Here is a 21,994-nt window from a genome sequence, read left to right as displayed (position 1 = left end):
AAATATGCTCTCTGATAAGGGTGGGTTCGAATGAGTTGATTTCAAATTAGAACTCTAGTTTGATAGTTCAAATTAAGATCGACTTATTATCTATCAAATGATATTGTTTATCCAATCAGTAATACTGTTTATCCTTATAATAATATTGTTCACCTCATCGGTAATCCTCTAATGATATTATATATCAATTTAAACAAATTTAAACTCAAACTAGGTATTTTAAATTTGATCGAAACTCGAGTCTTCAATTTGACTAAAAACGAATCCACTCCTATGTGGAGAGAGAAGTGAAAGTGAACTCATGGGTTGTTCTTGCCCCAGCTAAACTCGTTGGTAGTCCTTTGATATTATACATCAGTTTGAATGATTCAAACTCAAAAAGATATTATGAATTTGATCCAAACTTAGTATTTGGTTTATCTTAGATCCACCCATACTCTTGTGAACAGAGAAGTGAAAATAGACTCATGGGCTGTTCTTGCCCAGCGTTAAGGTCCAGCCCCAACCCAATTAAATACACATTGACTGTTTAGCACAAAAGGTATTCAAAACGGGTCCTATAAGCCTGGTAGGTAAAAGGCAATTGAACGTGAAAGGTCTTCAGCCATAGACTCTGGTTATTTAAAAATGTTACCTCAAAAGAATATAAAGGTGAATGAAATTCGAATAATTGTTGATTTGTCGTTGTTTCCATGAAAAACGTTTATGCGTTTACAACCCTGCATGATGATGAATGGTTTGAAGAAATTCCAAATTCCAAACCTGAAAATATTTCCCTCTCTATCTCTAATTTTGAAATGAAACTGTCCTTGACGTCTTTTTCATGGCAACTGTCTCTGAATGTTTCTTTTCGCGCACAGTCTGAAAGACAAGCCATTTGTATCTAAACCATATACAAGAAAATTATGGATATAATTATGGTCTGCACAGAGGAATGGGAAATTTTTGGCTGCAAAATTTGAACAAAAAAAAATCAAGACAGACCAAAGACAAATCAATCAATCTGATGAGGAAAAGGGAAAGTTGCTTTGGCTCCATGTGATTGAAGGCTGTGAGAGGATGAAAGAGCGCATGGGTAGAAGTCAGAAGAACAACTGAACCACCATAACGGGTAACAGTTTTTTGCGTATAATATTAGACGCTTTCTTGTCGTTTTCTAAGGTACGCCAGTAATAGCTTCTGAGTATTAACATTCCCAAGTCGCCCATGTTTTGCTAAAGGGAATAAAAGAACCCACAGCAAAATTTTCTAGTATTATTAATATTTGATTTCAAGGTTTAACGTTCTTTCATCTTTGCCAATCATTTAAATGCAAGGATGTGAACATTTCAGAGGGACCTCAATTTTACAAATAAATAAGATCCAACCTCTTTCTTGTTTTTTTTCTTTTGGAGTTTCTTTCTGATACTTTTTGACCAAATTAATGAGATAATAAGTGATAACACAAGATAGTTGAGGGAGGCAGTTTACATGACAGAAGAAGCTGTCTCTTCATGAGGAAGAGCTGGCCAACTTCTTATCTTTTATTTTATACATATATATATATATATATATAAAATCACAGAATTTACTTATTTTATGTTCACTTTGGGGAAGAGAAAGAAAACAAATGTTTCCAATAATATTAGACTCTTTCTTTTCTAGGATTACTTCAATTTGATTGAAATAGTTGTTTTTACAAGGGTCAGAAGACTCGTTTAAACAATTTTTGAGATTTGCAGGTTGCAAGGGACCATAAAAATGGGTTTTGTGATCTGCTCACTGTCCAATTGCCTTAAAGTTGATTGGTACCTTTAATTAAAATGCTTGTCAATTATAAAATCTCAAGAAAATGACATGCGAGCACCCTCGTCGTTCTCCAGTGATTTCAGAGAATTAATTATTCATATTTAAGATTAATAAATAATGAACTAGGTATTAAATGTCTGTAAATTATGAGTAGTAATTGACGTTGTGATGTAAATCCGAAAGGGAAAGAGAAAGAAAGAAGGAAAGGGGTGAGATGTGCATGAAAGTTGAATTTAGGTAAGTGAGGAAAGGACCCATCAGCCTTACTGACATTATCACAGACAGGCTAATTTGTTTACATTTTTACTGTGTTAATACTCACGGATTGAATGAAGGATCTTATGAAAAAAAAATTCATCTTTATGATTGATTGTTATTATTGTTGACTGGTAAGAATAAGAGAGAGAGAAGACAAGAGAAAGAAACTATATTATAACAACTTGGCACGTGCTCACCAAGACAATGGCTCACAAATTCACAGTTTTTACTTTTGTTTGTCAAAGAAAGAAATAACTGAATCAAGTTAAAACTGAGGTTGCTTAGCTTCGGCTTGCCTATAACCGTGACTATGAATTTATGAATGTGATTTTGGTGGTTGAAGAGAAGAGAGTCTTTGTTGACTCTTTGGTTATTCTCTTATTAACTGCTAAATTTTACCTTCTCGGAAAATGAAAGTGTCTCTTCAAGGAACTGACGCTGTGTCTACTCTCAAAATCTGTGAGTTATTTTCCTTTACTCTTTTCTACATTTAATTTTCTATAGTTTTTGGTGTTTTTAATTGGCACTGGCAAATATGTCAATTTTGTTTCCGGTTCCTCATCTTCATGTTCTTCAATTTTCGCTTAATTCTTTTTGTTCTCGGTTCTTTTAAGTCGCCTGGAAAATTCTGGGAAAGAATGAAAATTTGAAGTTTATTGATAAAATGGGTTGACTTTCTTGGTTTATTTGTTACAATTGTGAACTGGTTTTTTGCTCGGTGTCATCTGCTGTTTCCCAAGCAACTCTGGTTGGTTATAAAGTTCGCTTTCCTTCTATACTGTGGAGAAGGTTTCCTTGTAATGCTTTTGTTAATTTGTTTTACTTTTTTGTGGACTTTCTGTATTGTAATGGCATAAGAAATATAATGACAATAAACTTTGATAATGGAGAAAATCCCCTCCATGTTAACATTTTGCTTTTTTTTTTTTTTTTTGTTATGAATCGTTTCAATTGGATCTGAAGTAAGATTTCTTCTATTCTTAAGTTGATTCTTTTTTGTTGAGCACCCATTTGACATTTTCTCTTCATATTTTGAGGGAATGCTGCAATTTTATCTCAACTCTTATCTAATGATGAAATTGGCTACTCTCGGTTGCTGCCAATTTCCTAGTTTGAGGTGAAGATCACTATAATTAGTTTACATTATCTCATTACAAGGGTTATATTGTTTTATTCTGTAAAACTTCAAGTGGTTTCAAGATTAGGTCATGATTGTCTGCAGCTGTTTTATGCTTATGCTTCAGTTCATGATCACGAGAATTCATATTTTGTTCATCTTTAAGCTTTTATTTAGTTTCTTATAAATTGTTTGTTTTTAGTGAAATATTCTTCAATAAATTATGGATTTTAAGTTTTGCTGGCTGGCCCTAAGTTGTTGGAAATAAAAATTTGTTGAGATTTGCGGTTGACTCTGACTCTTCTTTCTTTATTCTCTGCCAGCTGCGTTTGTCTTTAATTACACTCTTTTTTCAAATTGTTTAGAACTACAGTCAAATTCGGATGCAAATAGGCTCTCTAACATGTTGACAAGTCCGGGGATAATTATGATTACTTTTTTTTTTTTAATGATTCCTTTGTAGATGAATCCCCTTTTATTTAAATGATGAACAATTTTTCACATGGGATTACTAATGAATATATCCTGCTGTGGTGGAGATACCTCATGATACAAGAGCAGTTAAGAAATCACTAGGGTCATACAAGATTTAATGTTTGATAATTGATAATCTTGTTGGAGTTTGTTTATTATTTTATCAGGGATAAGAAAACTGATGCTCTGAGAGGTTTCATTTAGCTAATTTTCTAAGGATTAGATATCAAGGTGGAGCTTTTAGTTTACTCTATAGAGGTGTCAAGATCTGTCTATTATTTTTAGCAGCACTTGGAAAGCTTTATTGCCTTATCATATCCAGCTATATCGTCTACTATTTTCTCATCTTGGCCAAATTTAGAAGTTGGGGATATTTACTTCTATTCATGCTTGAATTTTAGCAATAGTAGAGACTAAAAAAATGTAGACCTCTAAGTAATTTATAAAAGATAAAAAAATTGTAGAATGTTAAGCATGTGTTGCATGTTCATATTATCTAAGAATATGTTAATCATCTTAGTATGTTGATTCCTTTTCAGGACTCTAGGAAGTCTTGGCTGGCAGGAGATCTGGCTTTTTATTTGATTAGATATATGACTTTAAGGTCAACTTTGTGGGGGATAATGTGAGAGTAAAATAGAATGCCTTTCTTCCTGTTGAGTTTTGTGGAGTCTGCCACTCCATCTTCCCTTCCCTGTCATTCTTATTGTTCTTTGAGAAATTAGTTGAATTTCCACTCGGAGAACTTCTTCATTGGAAACTGGGGATTTGTATCTTCACAATCATTCGTTATTTTCGGAATTCAGCATGTTTGTGCTGTCCTATCCTGTGCTTCCTGTCTGTGTTGATGGCTTTGGTGTATTGATGTGTTAATTATATAACCATGTAGATGAGCTGGCTGTCGTAAGAGTATTTCGATATTACCCCAACTTAACTACTTTGATGATTCTTGATGTTGCTTTCTACTAATATAGTAGTAATGTGGTTGAACCACAGTTTGTACTGTTAAGTACACAAAGACTAAAGGATTTATTTTCCTATAAAAATGATAGGACAGTTGAATTCATAGTAACTTTTGAGATGTATAGAAAAGGTTGTACTGTTGTGAATGATTGAATATCTATATGTAAAGTGGCTAATATTTTTATATTTGAACGTATGCACAGGTTAGAGACAGGCATTGACTGATTTCTAGATTGTGATTTAAGCAAGCATGGAATTCAAAATAAAGAAAGGATGGAAATCGGTAGTGCCTTTTCATCTGAAAGGCGAATCAGCCACAGGTTTTTCTTTGTTTTCGAAGGTGAAGCCGACTAGCTATGGTCCAGGTCAAGCACCTGTTTATCTAAATGTGTATGACTTGACACCAATGAATGGCTATGTCTACTGGGCAGGTCTTGGTATCTATCACTCTGGTGTAGAAGGTGAGATTACTATCCTTGGATGCAATGTTTTTTTCAATTTTGTGCCTATATATAGGGTCTCAAGTTGAAGTGGAACTATTTCAGAACAGTGAAAATTTTGATGTGTACTGTCCTAATCTAGTTTTCATTCAATCCTACCCGTCTATTTCGAATCTAATGCACTAAAGATAGTTTTATATGGATTTCAATGACAAGGCAACTGTTTTTGGGATGGATGAGGTGTTGAAAAGTCTATAAGAATCCTTATATGTTGGGAATTTAAAGTCTCTATCCCTCTTTATTAAGGATTTAGGATCTCTATTTATTAAGAATTTAATTCTTAATTGTTTTTTATTTAAGACAACATTATGATTGTGTTTCTTAGTAGTATTATATTTATATTTATTCTTAAGAAATTCTAATGACCATTTGGTTTTATATTTTAAATAGGGAGAACGATTGTTTCCCACCCGAATAATGCTAAACAATAAGCTGTCACTCATAAATTTGTAAAACAACAAATTCCCCTCTTCCGTCATATTTTGTTAGTCGATTCAATTACATACTAGGGAAAGAGTTAGAAAATGATGAAAATACCCTTAGTAAAAAAAACAAAAATGTCATTTACTTTAATTACCAATCTATCCCTTTTCTTTAATACACTCACTCCTCTATCGTCATAAATTCCAATTTCAATAATATTTAGACTTTGCTAATACAAAACAACCAAAAAAAATTCCTAAAAAACAAAATCATCACACTCACTCATTCCATTTAAATTCAGTTGACTTACCTATCTAAACATAATCCCAAAAAAATTTTTGATCTCTCATTTTTTACGGCGCTTGCTCCTTCACCATCATGATGATGTTGAAAATTAGAGGTGATGGTTCTGGTAGTCATCAGCCATAATGTTGGTGGTGGCGGTGGTGTTGAGTGACGGAAGAAGACGATGAGAGAAAAAAAACGAGAAGAAAGAATGTTGAAGGTGTTGGAAATTAGAGGTGATGGTACTAGTAGACATTGGTCATGGTAGTGGTGATGATGGTGTCAAGTGAAAGAAGAAGAAGACAATGATAGAAAAAAGCAAGAAGAAAAAATGGTGATGGTTTTGGTAGTCGTTGGGCATATTGGTTGTGGTTGTGGTGTTGAGTGATGGAAGAAAAAGACAGTGGAAGAAAAAAAACAAGAAGAATTTAGAGGTAATAGTTTTAGTGTCAAGTGTAAAAAAGAGTTATAATTGATTTTTGAGATGGCGGTAGTGATGAAAATTAGTTGATAATGATAGTCAGAGAAAAAATTAGAGAAAACGATTATGTCTTATTTGAACTATGTCAAAATGACAAGTTTTTATTATTAGAGTTGATAAATAATAAACTCTCATATTTTGTCTAATACTTTTCATCAATTTAAATCGTTAAAAGGTATTTAAGTAATTTAATTTATTTAATTTTAAATATTAATTATAATTTAAAAAAAATATATATGCATGATAAATAAAAATAATAAAAATTCTATGATTGGTACCTTCACAAACAACACATTTCCAAGACCATCCCCATCACAAAAATTAATTATAATTTTTTTCTCTTATTATCTTCGTCATTCATTGAGCACCACCACCCCCATAACTATGGTCAACAACTACCATCACCTCTAATTTCTAGCATGATTGCCATTCTTTCCTGTTTCATTTTCTTCTCACTATCTTCTTCTTCCTTCACTCAACACCACCCCACTACCACCATGGCCATCGACTACTAGCGCCATCGCTATTCTTTCTTTTTGCTTTTTTTTTTTTTTCTCACCATATTCTTCTTTCTTCACTAGACATTGCTATCACTAGGACTGACGAGTACCAACACCATCATGGTGGCAAAAGAACAACCACCATCTCTTACGAGAGTCATTGAAAATAATTTTTCTCCAAAAAAATTATAATGAATTTTTGTGATGATGATTATGACGGTGCTAGAAATGTGTTGTTTGTGACGCTACTTAGAATGTTGCCATCACTGAATATTTTGTTTATCATATATATTTTATTTTTAAAAAATTATAATTAATATATAAAATTAAATAAATAAAATTACTTAAATACATTTTAATAGTTAAAGTTAAAGGAAAAAATTAGACAAAAGATGAGAATTTATCGTTTCTCAACTTTAAGGATGAAAACTTATTATTTTGATATAGTTCGGGTGGAATAGTTGTTTTCCTTTTACAATATTCTCTTTTCTTACTGAGAAATCCCAATTACTATTAAAGTTTTCTCTACATATATATATTGATGGCTATGTTAATAAATAGAATTTGAACGAGTTGTTTATCTCAAATCTTGTTTCATGGTATTAGAGTTGAGCTTCATTACTAGCATAATTATTTGATCATAGAGCTGACAACATCACCAATTCAACAAACTCTCATCATCATCTATATGTAGAAAGATAGGTTTTTCTTATCAGATTGATTATCACTGACCAAATTTGTCATTTTGGAGAAAAAGAATCAAAACTGATGTGTTGGTTTTCTTACAATCATAAATAAATCGAAAAGTTGGTTTTCTTAAAAAAAAAAAAAATTGCACCAATCATTGCTATTAAACAATGGAAAGTTGAGTGTTTTAGAATTTTCAACTATTTTAAGGGTTATTTTTATGATACTTGAACCGCAAGATATAAATATTGGCTAGATCAAATCATTATATCTAATTTGAAAATGGAGAATATTTCTTCGTTAACTTGAGGGGGAGTGTTGGAAAGTCTAGAAAATCTCTATTTGCTAGGGATTTAAGATCAATATCCCTTTTTATTAAGGATTTAGGATTCCTATTTAAGAAATTTAGAATTTTTAATTGTTTCTTATTTGAGACAACATTGTGATTGCATATCCTAATAGTTTTATATATTTTATTCCTATTAGATAATCCTAGAATCATTAAGATTTCTTTACAATAAAAGTAAATAGAAAACAAATAGAAAACACAATTATAATATTGCCTAAAATAAGAAATAATTAAAAAATTTAAATTTCTAAATAAATAGGGATCTAGAGATCTTAAATCTAACTTATAGGATTCGTTTGAACTTTCCAACAGTCTCTCTCAATCTAGTGAATGGATATTTTTCATTCTCATATTGGACACAATGACTTGATCTGGCCAAGAATCTTGTGGCTTAAGTCTCAAAATAACAACCCTTAAAGCAATCAAAAATTTTGAAGTACTAAAATTTCCAGGGTGATAAATTTTTTTAATTTTTTAATGAGAAATTGACTTTTGTTTTTTTATGGTAGTAGGAAACCAATGTGAGTTTTACTGATCCAATGAGAAACTCATCTTTTCACATGTAGGTAATGATGTGAGTTTGTCGAACTAGTAATGTAGTCGGCTCTATGGCCAAAAAATTATGCTAATAGGATTATTACCATGAAACACCAATTATCGGACCTTCATAAGTGCTATTGGACCTTTCTCATCCCAAAAGCTTGCTTAAGAGATGATATTTCCCTCATACTTACCCATACTTAATTTGTTTCCCAACAATGTGGGATTTTCACAATCAAACCTAACAACCTTCCTCTCAACCAAGCCAACCAAGATGTAAAGTTGAAGGAAACCTTTCCGTCATCTGGGTCTCTAAGGATGGGTTTTACTAGATTGGAGTTTCAAATGGACTAGTACCTCCCTCATGGATTTTGGATGAAATTGTTTAAATGTTGGATTCTAATACCATGTTAGAAATTTTAAACCCTTTAAACTTGTAGTATGGATCAACATCTTTATTAATTATAGGTTTTTAAACCGGTTTTGGTTTAAATTGCTAAAATGACTTAGGTCAATCTAACTTGATACCCTCACTCTCTCTCAAGTGAAATTGGACTACTAGATAACAGTTGTTGTCATACATAAGGTAACCTATCTAAACTTGGTTGTTGCCCAAATGCACTTGTCATACATGCGGTGGCCCATATAAACTTGGGTCTGACTCTTCTTTATTTAATCTAAAAAAGACTCTGGCTCTTCTTGGCTAGCCCATTCTCAAGCGGGATTTGGATCAACGAACTCTAATACCATGTTCAAAATATTGGCTTGTAAGGCAAACTGATAGGAGATACTATCTTATAAGGGATGTACATAAAGTTATTTATGAAGAGAAAGAGAGAGTTGGAGATCCCTCGTTCTTTTTCATTTACTTTTACTGCATAATTTGTGAGAACAAAGCTTAAATTATAGAGTGCCACTACAGATTCTATCACGAAAGTAAAGATGTATATAAATATCTATGGAACTTGATTCCCATAAACAGGTAGTACATGGAAGTTAGATTTATTTGTGACACTCCTTGTCCACGTTAGTGTAATAGTGAATCAATTATACAGGAAGTAGAATATTAAAACTGCTCATTATATCTTCTGCATCTATGTTATTATTTGATCATCTGCAGTCCACGGTGTTGAATATGCCTTTGGAGCTCATGACTATCCAACAAGTGGTGTTTTTGAGGTTGAACCACGGCAATGCCCCGGCTTCAAGTTCAGGAAGTCAATGTACATCGGGACCACATGCTTGGACCCTATTCAGGTTAGGGAGTTCATGGAGAGAGAGTCTGCAAACTACAATGGCAATACATATCACTTGATTGTCAAGAATTGCAATCATTTCTGCAAGGACATTTGTTCTAAGCTAACTGGGAAACCAGTTCCGAAATGGGTAAATCGACTAGCAAACATAGGTATTCTCTCCTTCCATCATTTTCCACATTGAGTTAGTAGCTGATTAAATACAAGAACCAGTCTTTTTGTTAAGCATGCTGTGGTTGAGCCCTTTTTCGCTTCTGCACAACTGAAACTATGGAATCTTGTATTTCGTAACTGCTGTGCTCTTATTGGTGGGCATGCTTTTAAACAATGCGAAACTAATTCCACAGGAAATTTTTCTTGAGCTGAACAACTTTCATGAACTGTTAGCAGGAAATCATAGTGTAATGCTCTAACGATTTATTCTCTAAATCTATCAGCTGAAATCCTCCGATCAAAAAAATCTATGAGATGAATAACTATGCCAGACACATACAGTAAATGGTGGTGCTTATTTGTAGTAGATTTCCCTACCGTCAAATGTAAACAACTTTATTTCATTTATTTTGTTGTGGTAGGTTCAATCTGCAATTGCATACTTCCTGAAGCCCTCAAGATTTCTGCAGTGCGGCATGACCATGATTCATTGAGGGAAAGGTTATCAAATGATTACCAACCATTTGATAGCAACAGGAGTCTGAGAAGTGCATTTACTTGTATCTCTTCAATCTCAATGCGGCAGAAGCAGTTGTCGACATCTTCCTTGTTTCTACAATCACCCTTAAGGGGCTGCCTACCGACATGGGAATTAAGAAGGTCAAACAATGGTTCATTGAGGGAAAGGTGAGATGTCTGTTTGAAGAGCTTTCATCAGCATTCATGACGATTGGTGACCAAAAATGGTAATGCTGCCATCACTTGCATTCTCTTGGTTTGGCAAGTTTTCCTAATCGAAGGTCACCTTTGTCAGCCTCTGCTGTTAGAAACTATTAAGATGGCAACTGATCAAAGAAGAATCTCTATGGATCAATGGCGTTGCTATCTTTGAAATGTACATTGTGCTCAACTTCTCATAAATTTTTCTTGTCCTGCATCATTTGCGCCGTGAGAGACTGTCCATTAATTATAAAATACTGTCAAGTTTGACGCCTGTTAATTCGACGATTTTCCTTGGATTCTAGCATTACTATTTAACTTATGACGATATTGTTAACTAGCTCAAACTCATATTGATTGTTTTGAATTTAAACCAAACTCAAGTTAACTCTTCTTCGAAATCAATTGGATTCAAATTGTCCTTTAACAAATACAAAGAAGATGAACATTGCCCTCTGAATTTGATAAATCAATTGTACGAACAGCACCATGGAGCATTTGAAACCTAATATTTCTTTGTAGCTGTAGAGGTCATAATTCATAAATTCATGCAAAATTGTAATTGCCGAACCCTCCATAAGTAATTACAATCACTTGCTCCCAAAGGATAAGACCCCACAATGAGAACAAAAGGCAGCCTCTGTTTCTAAGCATTAACCTCAACGTCCAAGGCTAAGAAGCACCAATCACAATAGCTAAAACTGCCTCATAAACTACCAACTGATAAGTGTGTAAACATCACAGGCCGCCTATGTCACTTTTAATCTTTTCATAAATAATAATCATACAATGAATTTACAGACAGCGAATCCAAATTAGCATGGGCAAAATAAACCTGCAGGAACACCAAAGAGATGATTCAGATTTACAGGTGCATACTTTGTCTAAAGGTGTTTCAGGGCATCGAACAGTTGACTTATTAAGCATTAACATTTGACATATAAACAAATCTTAGATGTTGTATTCAACCATCAGAACTATACTGTATCCAGTGACCACATTTTCCACATAAGAAATTACATGACTATAATGGCACACCAGTTTCTCTTTGAGTAAAAAGGAGAGAGACAATCACTGCCTTTTTTAGCTGTCCACTCATGGGTAAATGCCCCTATAGAAACTCAACTGAGACTAGATAACATGTGGGAGCTGAGGCCAAGAAATTATCAATCGTCTTTCTGATGCAAAACACTAGGCAGGCTATCATTACCATTAAGAGCAGCATGATATATTCGCTTCTCGGCAAGTCTGATATTCGACATTATCAAATTACCCTGCATGGAAAGCACAACCAGAAAAAAAGATGTTGATTAAAATGACAGTACAAGCTGTGGTGGTACTAATAACAATAAAGACCAGAGTTTCAAAATAAAAGTGAAAACCACAGTACACAACCAGAATACAAGCAAGTCCAGAGATGTTTTAGTGCTTTAAAATACAAAACCAATGGCAGGCTCAACTTAAGAAAGACATATGATACGAACCTTAGGAGAACCATACTTTAAAAACTAGCTATTGAGATGGGAGAGTCCAAGGTCATATAAACCCCACACTAGTTACCCATACTTTCCAATATGGGATCCAAGTCTCATACCTTGCACTTGGGATCCTAACATACCACCACGCTCCGCAGCCCCGGCGCCCACGCGGCTGGCTGTGCGCTAGCTCCCTGCTAGCCCCGGGCGAACACTGCAATGCCGGCATCACCACCCGCGCCGCACAATTGCAACTGGGAGACATAGTGATGGTTCTGATACCAAATGATACGAACCTTAAGAGAACCACACCTCAAAAGCTAGCTATTGAGACGAGAGAGCTCAAGGCTATATAAACCCCATACTAGTTGCCCATACTTTTCAATGTGGGATCCAAGTCCCATACCTTATACTTGGGATCCTAACAACATACCCTGACATCTCTAAGGTTATGTTCCTTCTATCACACAAATGTTATAGTTTTACCTTCTACATGTCTTTTGCCAAGATCTAATCCGGGTCCTCTTTCAAGAATAATGAGCAGTTTTTGAGGAATATTACTGATTTTCTTTTGCCTTTTTACAAGAATGTTAATGATATTCTCTAATTTAAGTGCATTAAGTTTTTCATCCAATAGATAATCAATATCTAAGGTCCCAACTCTGAAAAATGATGTAATATAACAGGCCTGCAGTTAACTTATACAAAGCATCAAGGTTATTAGCATTGACACATTAGCCTTCCAAGAGTAGTCATGGTGACAAGCCTTCTGAGTTTCATGAGTCTTCTAATACTTAATGGCCTTCTAAGATATGTTTCAAGTTGAAAGTCAGCTTTTATGCAGGCTGTGAAGATTCATTGAAATCACTGTATCTTGATTTTTCAAACTTCTAATAGTTAAAATATAAGGAAATGCATACCTCACTAGCCATCAACCTTCGAACGTTTTCAGCATAGAATTTTGAATCATCCTTCTCTTGATGTGAGGGGTAGTAGACAGGTAACCTGGTCACCTCTATATGGTTTACAAATTGGCAGAGAAGAAAAAGGACATGGCGCACCTACAAATAAATATACATAATTGCATTAAGAAAAAAAAAATGTGATGCTAAAGTATATCACCACCTAACATTTATTAATATAAAGATACGGTACAAGGAGATTACAATATCATAGACCCCAATTATAAGCAATTATATAGATATAGGCTCTGGACAGAATTTTTAACTGCAGTCTTTGTCAACAAGGGAAAGAAGAGTAAGTCAAGCAACCCAAAGTAGACCTCCTCTGTTTTAAATCTTGTAATGATTAGCAGATCTGACAAGTTTTCTTCTTAATAAGTGAACATCTAATGCAGGACAAAACATGAGACCTTTCTGCATGCACCCTGGTTTGTGCAGTATTGGTCCCGACTGTAATAAACTTACGAAACTCAACTGAAATCCACAATCATATCCTACGCTAAGAATTCCATTGTCATTGTCCAAACAACTAGACATATAAGATTCATCCAATGGCCAAGCTCCCATAAATGACAAAAACCTGAGAACCTCTGACACCATGGTTTTGCATAGAGTTACAGAAAACATATGGTAATTTTTAAAATATCCACCATTAAAAAATCATTGGAAAAATCAGCTTTTATTATTAGAGATTCTGATAACCCATAAATGTAAGAGTTCCACAAAAAAATACGTACCCCAGATATCGAATCCCAGGCCAGACTGAATCTCTGGTAAGGATACCTAAGAATCACAGGAAGAACAGGAACTCTTGCTAAAAATGCTCCAGTCTTGAAAGGAAGTAGAAAGTCACCATTTGTAGTTGTACCTTCTGCATTAAAATAGAAGATAAAATTGGTAATGAGTAGGAACATAGATAAATACATTTAAGTGCAATCACTCTTAAATTTTAGTCAATTTGGTCATGGTACAAAAACAGTAGAATATTAAGGCTTGACCCATACATCAGTAGTATGAAGTGCCATGGTTAAATGCAAAGATATAGATAGGAAACATACTAAGTTCCACTTAAAAAAAATTATGCCGATTCATTATTTATCATTTGGATCTCTGACTAAATTTTAACAGAGTACCATGGCAAATAAGGAAAGTAGAGAATATCAAATAATACCAAAGCAATCTATGCAATATGCAGCATAAACTAAAGAGAAATAACAAAGAATAATGTATAAATAATTAGAATCCTTACCCGGAAAAAGCATCATCATTGGAGCAGATTTATCCTTGTGAGCTTCTTGAACTCTTTCAGTCACAACACCTGCCAGCAAAAGACAGTTATTCAGCAATTTTACTTCAAATAAAAGTAGAACCTCGGTCATATGATGACTTTGTCTCTCGCTTCCCTACAGCAGGGAAGCCAATCATCTTCTTAAAAGCCTAGCAACAAGATCCCAGCCTAATGAGCAATGACATACTTGAAGGAGGGTCATGTAGTATATAGACAAATTGGGCAGCACTGACTTGTCATTATATTGCCAGGGTGCTCTAAATATAAAATGACAAACATTTAACTGTTGTAATGTAATTTGTAACTTATTTCTATTCATGGTGTATCGTAATACTGAAAGAGCTTTCTTGCTTTTCAGTATAGTACAGTTAGAGTGCAGCATGATATCACAATATGATGTGAGGTAGTTATGCTTCCAAAACCTTCCTACCAGAAAATTGGTAAAAAGTCCAAAAAAGCATGCAACTTGACGATTAAAAAATTCAAAATAAATTGTAAAAACATGAATAATGCATATCTACCTGAAACACCCTTGAAATCAGATGACTTAGACTCCCGCTGAACATAGACACAACCAAGGCACTTGCTGTCAATAAAAAAGTCGTAAGAATTGGAACTCTTGACCAATAAAGACTACTTTCCTTAAAAAATATACACTCATGGAAGAAACTATAACAGAAGAAAAAATATACACTCATAGAAAAAACTAATGACAGAAGATTTTTCTTTAAATTTAAAAAATTTAAGAAATTATGGGAAATCCTTAAGAAGCCCAACCCCCCCAAAAAAAAAAATGCAAACATAATTGGAAATAAGTAAAAAACGTGATAATTTCTATGATAAAAAGATATGATGTTAGAAAATCTTAGGAGAAACGAGATCTAATTTTACTAAATATTTTGTAGTATTGATACACTAGAATTAAATTTAAAGCACGCAGTAATAAGGGAACTAACCTGATGAGACCAATTAGAGGAAGTTTAGCGACTGATCTCTTCAGAACCATATTTGTGAATATTAAAAAAAAAAAAAAACCAAGTCAGAGGCAACGCAGATAACCTAATGCTTATAGAACCCAGCATCAGTACAATGAATGTGATAACTAGCAAACCTTGGCAACAAAGCTTGGAAAAGAAGAAGACATGTGATACAAAATATCCAAATATGATACATGATTAGATATAATAGCACCAGGTCTTTCAGGGTCTTCAACTTGATTATTGACCTCATTCTGTCCAAATTTAATGCAACGGAGAGAACAATTAATGAAAAGACTCTCTCATATCACAAAATTAAAGAGCTGCTAAACTAGTTACAGTGAAGTGAAGTGATAAATTATTGGATAGTACCTGCGTAGAAGACGGCTTCTCTTGAGCATCAGCAATCCTATAAGTTTCTTTAATCCAATAAAATCCCAGCACAAAAAGGAGGACTCTGGACAAGAATCTACCACTCAATACTATAACGTTCCTTCTCCACCCGCCCACATGCGCGTAATCCTCTTGCTCCTCGTCCCGATTAGGCACCAAGAAAAGCGTAAAAATGCGACAAATCAAGTAATACAATATCAATACGCCCATCGCCAATATCACTCTTATCGGAACTAACGTTACCAAAGCAAAACCAAGCAGAACCTTCTCAGTCAAAGGCAGTTCGCCACGTCCCATGGTACCGTACACGTCATTGCGCACGAAAGCTGCGAATTTATTCTCCAATTCTTCGAGGTTCTCAGTAGACTGGGGCTTAAGAAGAGGTCGATCTTCTTTGGTTGAGCCATCGGCGGGGGCCGTCGAGTTTGCTGGCTTCGAAGTCAGGTCTTGCATCTCAGACTCCATTATTTAGGATTTTAAAAATAAAAATTATATGGGAAATTATTTGGTGTAGAGTTTTATGTTAGACATTGTTGTTATTTCTGAGTTGGAACAAAGGAGAAGAAAGCTAGCGTTGTAGATCTAAGAAAGGTGTCAATGTCGTCATCGCTTTGTGTCCATCTCTCGTGAAGGGGCTCGCAGGTAAGGCAAGGTAAGGGTGCGCGTGAAAAACCCCGTTTAATACGCCACTTGGTGAGCTCAGATTTCAACTTGCTGCGTTCATCATCAGCTAAGCTCAGATTTCAACTTGCTGTGTTCACCGTCAGATATAACTGAGATTACAAAACAACAACAGTTGGATGGAATATCTCACAATTGTGGGACCCACTCAGTTATTTAATCCAAGTCCCCCTCCCTTTGGACTCGCTTGGGCTTGGACCGCTTTGCGGCTAACTTAGTTTTCTGCCGAATAAAGTACATTTCTGCCGGGAAAATTCTATGTCACACCCAATGTTTGGGCTAAAATCACATTTTCACCCCTTATCACATAATAACACTTTACATACAAAATTAAACTTTGGTTTAAAAAATGGAATTCAGATACCGAATTAGAAAGTTAAATTACCATAATAATACCGATTATTTCACTTTTTTAAATTATCATATCTTTAAATTAAAAAAAAAACATTTAGATATTTTATTTCTATAAAAATAAATCTCTTATTTTTCTTTCTTTTAATTCTCATCCCTTTTTCAACAAATTCCAAATAGACTTTTATTATTTCTATTAGCAACACACCCTTCAATCTATCCTCTCTTCGACACAATCATATGAGGTAAAGGAGACTATTTCATATGTTCGGCCCAATCAAACCGCACCTGATCTATCTTATACGGTTGAGTATGATCAAGACACCTAAATAACATCAAGATTGTCACTGTCTTGTTAGAGGCATTTACTCCTGAACCCACCAAAGCCACTACTTTTGTCATTAAATGATCTTAAGCGATAGCGAATGAGAAAAGAAGACGTCAAGTCAGCAGGAAATAAGAAAATCAACCGACCAGAAAATGAAGAGAGATAGAGACTAGCTGCTGCAGAAGACCAGAATTTCATCTATATTTTTCTTTCCAGTAGAGAGGGACAAAACACATTTCCAAAGCCACCCAGATTCAGAGGAGCACAGTAATCGCATGACAAGAAGTTAATTTCTTATATTATTCAAAGCAGGCTGATTCTTACTGAATCTGAAGAGCCCAAATGTGTAGGAAAATACAATATCTAAGACTGATGAGGAAGAAATAAGCATGGCAGCTATAACTTAATTTCTTACAATATGCATGGTTTTTACCATTGCCTGAACCCAAACCAGGGGAAGTAGAGATGGTGGTCAGGATTCTGCTGGTGATATAAATGGCGAGAACTATCTTCCATTTGTGAATGTTCAACTAATCGCTAGCTCTACCTCAGTAAGCCTTAGCATTAACCGTTGTGTGTTTGAGTGGTAACAAAGATTACTGTGCAATATTTAACACATTAAAGGATTAAGATCCTTCATGAACCACAAAATTGAGAACTAGGATACCCACATGACATTAGATCAAAATGAATCAAAAATCAAAGAAAGAAGTACTAACACAAGCATTTATATCTATAAGAATATTTGACTCAAACGACTGCTCAGCAACCAATACATTAACCAAAAACAAGTAGCAAAGAGAAGTCTGGCATATTGTTTTTTCTTTTAAAGTTTTGAAGTAGGAGTGTAAGACCTTACAATTTGCTTGTAGTCATATCATTTCTGTCATCAGTAGGCTATGAATTTCTGAAGATAACTTGAAGTCTACTAATTAATTTTCACTTATTGAACTTGAGATGATTGGATGATATAAGCCATATTTATCTTTCTCACCATAATTTTTTTTAAACGACAGGGTGTTTCCAAAGTTTTGCCAGTGTTTGGGATTGACCATACCCAAATGAATTGTTTAACAAAGTAATACAACCCTCAACAGCGTTCGCTATAACTGAGGAAATATATTGTTTTGAATGAAAAAACAGACATTCAGTAAGGTAAATTTTGTTAAATACAAATGTAAAATCCACCACGCTTATCAGATTTCCTTGCAAAAGAAAATAGAACAAAATAAAAGGTTATTGGACTGTTTCTTTTTTCTGTTAAATTGCATGATAAAGCATATTGAGCAAAGTTAAGATGGAGACCAGTGCTACTGTAGTTTTATTCCAGAGAAATGCAATGGTATAAGGACAACCCAAAAAATTTTGCGGGTTCACACCACATTTCATAATCCTACACTAACAGTAGAAGAATCCTCAGTCTGGGTCACTGTCACAAAGGCAGCTATATTCGCATAGCTGCATATGAAATTATCTTTTATAAAGATCATAGTTCAATAAACGAAACAAATTGCCAAAATTTGAAACAACCGTACCTTGTGAAATTCAGCAAGATACCCAATTCTTATGAGTACTTGTAATAGCCGATGAAAGACCGGCAGAGGCTACAAAAGGCGGAGCCGAAAGTGTTCCCTTGCCATCACGAATATCAGCTATAGCCATCAACCCATCAGCCAAATCTTGAACAATTGAAAGTTTCTTCAACAACTTCTTCTGTCTCAATTTCTTCACCTTCTGCTCTTCTTCTCGAAATTCATTTCCACTCGTAATCGCAATCTCAATATTCGACGTCAAACATGCTTCCTCTCCCATAATCTTCTTCAAATCCTTAAACTTTATGGTAATACTACCTATATAACCAATGAATTCGGCCCAAGGGCTGATCTTTTGTAAATTACGCAAGTGTTCGACATCGATCAATCCCGATTTAGCTAACCAAATAAACTGTTCAACGAAATAATACAGAAACTTCGCCTCCATGCGCTACAATAGAGTAAACAAGATCTTCTCTGGAATCATTATGAGAATTTCGCAAAGCGTTTACATCTTGAATGAATTTACCGAGTCGAAAGGCTTTACGACACAGTCCAACGCTGTACTAGGAGCTCTTGAGTTGTCCTGTTAAAGTAAGAGTTTCAGGGAGCACTGAAGCGGCTAAAATGATCTTGGTTGAATATCTGGAGATTTTGAGAAGCTTGTCCACTCCATCGCGTTTTGCCAGGTACGCTTCTAGATGGTTCAAGAAGTCTCTGTCACTGGATTTCGGTTCAATTAGATTTTTGGAGGTTTATGATGGAGCGGGTAAATCTTTGGAATCCATGGAATTGCAGAGCGACAGAAAGTGTATCCGTGGGAGAGAAGACGGTGAATGTCAATATAAACTTCTGCTATTATAAATGAAACAATGCTTCTTGTAATAGAAGTTTGACCTTTTAACTGTTCCTTCACGGCGGTGCTAAAATTGGATAGAAACGCTGTGACGTTTATCAGAGAAGTAAACAATCATAGAGATCGTCGAAGATGATGTTTCTGTCCTATTGTGTTTAATCCTATAATATTATCGGAGAGGATTTGATCTCATGACCTGTTCATTGTAGAGCAATGATCCCATCACTCAAGCCTCAAAGTTAAGAGAGATGGATTATGTATAGCACCAGAACTCTTCATCCGGCAGCTGAAATTGGCTTATCTGCCAACTACTATATAACTAAAACACCAATGATTTAATTTTTTGTTATTCCAGTTTCTCTGTTGTGGAATTTCACTTGTATGCAAATGAACATGGATTTGTCGGGCAAATAATAAACTTTACACATGGATGACCACCAGTCACCCTCCATGAGCCAGAGACAATCTTATGTAAGCAGTTTCTGGAGCATCTGTTTTTCCTCTCAGTGAGGATGGACAATTGACTATCAGATCAGATGATAAGATTTAATCTGAAAAACTCTAACGTGAAAATAAAGAATTTTTTGCTTTAAAGCAAAGAAACAGCCATTAACAAGGCAGGCCATCTACATTTTGATTCGTAAAAATTGATGTTTACCAAATTCCACAAACAATTTTTTCAAACAAGACAATAACATTCCACAGTATCTACATCTACATTGTAAAGCTTCTGAAAAATCTGGTCTCCCAAACATCTCAACAGGGAATGTGAGCATCAAACGACAAAAGGAAAAAAGAAAATAAAATAATAAAACTTCATTAACATTGCAAGAACATCCTCTGAGGAACTGAGATCTCTTTGAATCAGTTGGGGTGACCATACCGTAAATACCCTTTCAACTCCCAACTGCATGAATCAAGAACTAACTAGAAAATCACATTCTCCTCTTTCCTTCACAATGACATTCACTTGCCACACTCAGCTTAACTCTGAGTCTTCCCGATTCCAAGTGTAAGGTCCAGCTCATCCATTCCTACCTCATGAATCTTCTCCCCCTCCCAAGGCTTCACAGGTGCACTCTCAAACTGAAACTCTGGACCTCGCCCCTTCTCCTTAATCACATCATCAGTAACGACTTGTTGAGCCACAGGCCTCATGAGGTTAAACGTAGGAGAGGTTGGTACTCCAGACATGGATGTTGCAAACTTCTGAAAGCTTATCCAGTGACCAGAATCAACAGTGGATGAATCAGATTCATCGCATTCATGTATAGTAGCTGCCGGGGCATACAACTGACGGTGTATTGGACTAGCTGGAGCAGAAATAGCATAGAACGGGTAATTGAAGGCCGACATTGATTCTTTAGCAATTGAATCAAAGTTGGGAATTGGTTTAGGATGTTTTGTTGGTGATGATAGAGGTGGAGTTACAGGGGCACTATTTGAGATCCGGAGAGGAGGAAGAGACGAAGGGATTACATTTCGGAGAAGCGGAAAGAGATTAGCTGAATTATTAGGGTCAGCACGAGTAGGGCTAGATGGATAGGAAGGAACTGGACTTTGGAAGGCTGAAGATAGAGGACTTGGATTTTGGGAAGAGTAAGGAGTGATCCTGGTTGAGGTGCTTGCTATATCAATTGGGGGTGGCTTCATTCCCTGGATGGATTAAGCTAATTAGCCACTTAATCTCGTATTAGCCATAAATACCACCAATAAAAGCATCAACATAATTAACTAAACACATTGATTACTTCACAAGTAGCAGCAGATTTACTTCCATCGAAAGTTCTTGAAAAAAAAAAAAAACCCGAAAAGATCATATTCCTGTTTCCTAGTCCATCAAATCAGCAAACCAGAACCCAGAAATCTAGGCAAAAATATCACTTAAGAAAACAAAGACAACAAATTAAAAGCACAGACAGTAGATCTAGCAGAAGCGAGAGTAAAGGGTAGTTTACTTTGCGATAAGTAGTGCCGTCTTCTTCAACAACCCAACCAGCCTCCATACAAAGTGCTTTCAAGACCTCATTATTATCACAGTGTTTGGGCAAATTGTAATTACCCTGAGCCCTTAACCCAGTATATATTTTAGCAGCCATAGCTCTTCTCCTCCTCTCTCTTCGCCGGTTGTTCTCTCTCTCCCTCCACGTCGGCTTTCTCCGAGCAACTGATGTGGAAGTTGCTCCATCTGACGTCATTTCCCGACCACCCCTGACTGCTAATCAATGGGTTATGTTGAAGCAGATATAAAACCGGAAGAGAGAAGAATAGAGAAGTAACGCTCAGTCACGAGGAATGCGCTTTACCTTCGCTGGAAGTGATAAAGAATCTTTTTTGTTTGCAAGGAGGAAACAGAAAAGATGAAGCCTGTTTCTGGGAAATTGTAAGGTGTGTGCAGGTACAGGGTTAAAAAGAAGAGAAAGAGAGATAAGGGGCATCTGATCTAATCAAGGCCTGAGTGTTGATGATGTTAATGATTGATTAAGTGTTGTGTTGAAATCTGGTTGTATTGTATTGACACATGTTCATGTGGGGTTTGTATGTATAGTTTATTGAGCTATGATGTACAGCGTGCGAATTCATGTACTCGTCACGAGTTACGACATGGCCAAAGGACTATCTCTCACCCAAAGCATATGTTGATATCAATTTCTTAT

General features: G+C 35.2%; 3 protein-coding genes and 1 pseudogene across 7 annotated transcripts; 1 reads left to right on the top strand and 3 right to left on the bottom strand.

Annotated features, from left to right (window-relative positions):
- The first annotated feature begins 734 nt into the window (after nucleotides 1-734).
- LOC123203530 (deSI-like protein At4g17486) lies at nucleotides 735-10,798 on the top strand. 3 transcript variants are annotated; one of them, XM_044619915.1, is made up of 4 exons: nucleotides 735-1,111; nucleotides 4,804-5,061; nucleotides 9,486-9,773; nucleotides 10,197-10,798. In XM_044619915.1, exons 2-4 carry the CDS (start codon nucleotides 4,851-4,853, stop codon nucleotides 10,463-10,465), a joined length of 768 nt encoding a protein of 255 aa, XP_044475850.1. In that variant the 5' UTR covers nucleotides 735-1,111; nucleotides 4,804-4,850; the 3' UTR covers nucleotides 10,466-10,798. The 3 variants fall into 3 exon arrangements, with proteins under 3 accessions (XP_044475850.1, XP_044475851.1, XP_044475852.1); XM_044619916.1 differs by lacking the exon at nucleotides 735-1,111 and adding an exon at nucleotides 1,812-2,505; XM_044619917.1 differs by lacking the exon at nucleotides 735-1,111 and adding an exon at nucleotides 2,978-3,163.
- A 186-nt stretch (nucleotides 10,799-10,984) lies between these two features.
- Nucleotides 10,985-16,260, bottom strand: LOC123203527 (lysophospholipid acyltransferase LPEAT1-like). 3 transcript variants are annotated; one of them, XR_006499315.1, is made up of 9 exons: nucleotides 15,569-16,257; nucleotides 15,331-15,450; nucleotides 15,176-15,213; nucleotides 14,741-14,805; nucleotides 14,181-14,249; nucleotides 13,669-13,802; nucleotides 12,890-13,030; nucleotides 11,533-11,768; nucleotides 10,985-11,329 (listed from the first exon to the last, which is right to left on the bottom strand). XR_006499315.1 is itself a non-coding variant. In XM_044619912.1 (8 exons), the coding sequence occupies exons 1-8, from the start codon at nucleotides 16,052-16,054 to the stop codon at nucleotides 11,661-11,663; spliced, it is 1,161 nt and encodes a 386-aa protein (XP_044475847.1). In that variant the 5' UTR covers nucleotides 16,055-16,257; the 3' UTR covers nucleotides 11,436-11,660. The 3 variants fall into 3 exon arrangements, 2 of the variants coding, with proteins under 2 accessions (XP_044475847.1, XP_044475848.1); XM_044619912.1 differs by lacking the exon at nucleotides 10,985-11,329 and having other exon boundaries at nucleotides 11,436-11,768; XM_044619913.1 differs by lacking the exons at nucleotides 10,985-11,329; nucleotides 15,331-15,450 and having other exon boundaries at nucleotides 11,436-11,768; nucleotides 15,569-16,260.
- A 1,811-nt stretch (nucleotides 16,261-18,071) lies between these two features.
- LOC123203531 lies at nucleotides 18,072-19,236 on the bottom strand (annotated as a pseudogene).
- A 710-nt stretch (nucleotides 19,237-19,946) lies between these two features.
- LOC123203528 (protein BRASSINAZOLE-RESISTANT 1-like) lies at nucleotides 19,947-21,697 on the bottom strand. The gene is made up of 2 exons (XM_044619914.1): nucleotides 21,296-21,697; nucleotides 19,947-20,993 (listed from the first exon to the last, which is right to left on the bottom strand). Exons 1-2 carry the CDS (start codon nucleotides 21,533-21,535, stop codon nucleotides 20,322-20,324), a joined length of 912 nt encoding a protein of 303 aa, XP_044475849.1. The 5' UTR covers nucleotides 21,536-21,697; the 3' UTR covers nucleotides 19,947-20,321.
- Nucleotides 21,698-21,994: the final 297 nt, after the last annotated feature.

Source organism: Mangifera indica, chromosome 19 (genome assembly GCF_011075055.1).
Source record: "Mangifera indica cultivar Alphonso chromosome 19, CATAS_Mindica_2.1, whole genome shotgun sequence".
Classification (NCBI taxonomy): domain Eukaryota; kingdom Viridiplantae; phylum Streptophyta; class Magnoliopsida; order Sapindales; family Anacardiaceae; genus Mangifera; species Mangifera indica.
This window is presented reverse-complemented; position numbering and strand designations above follow the sequence as displayed.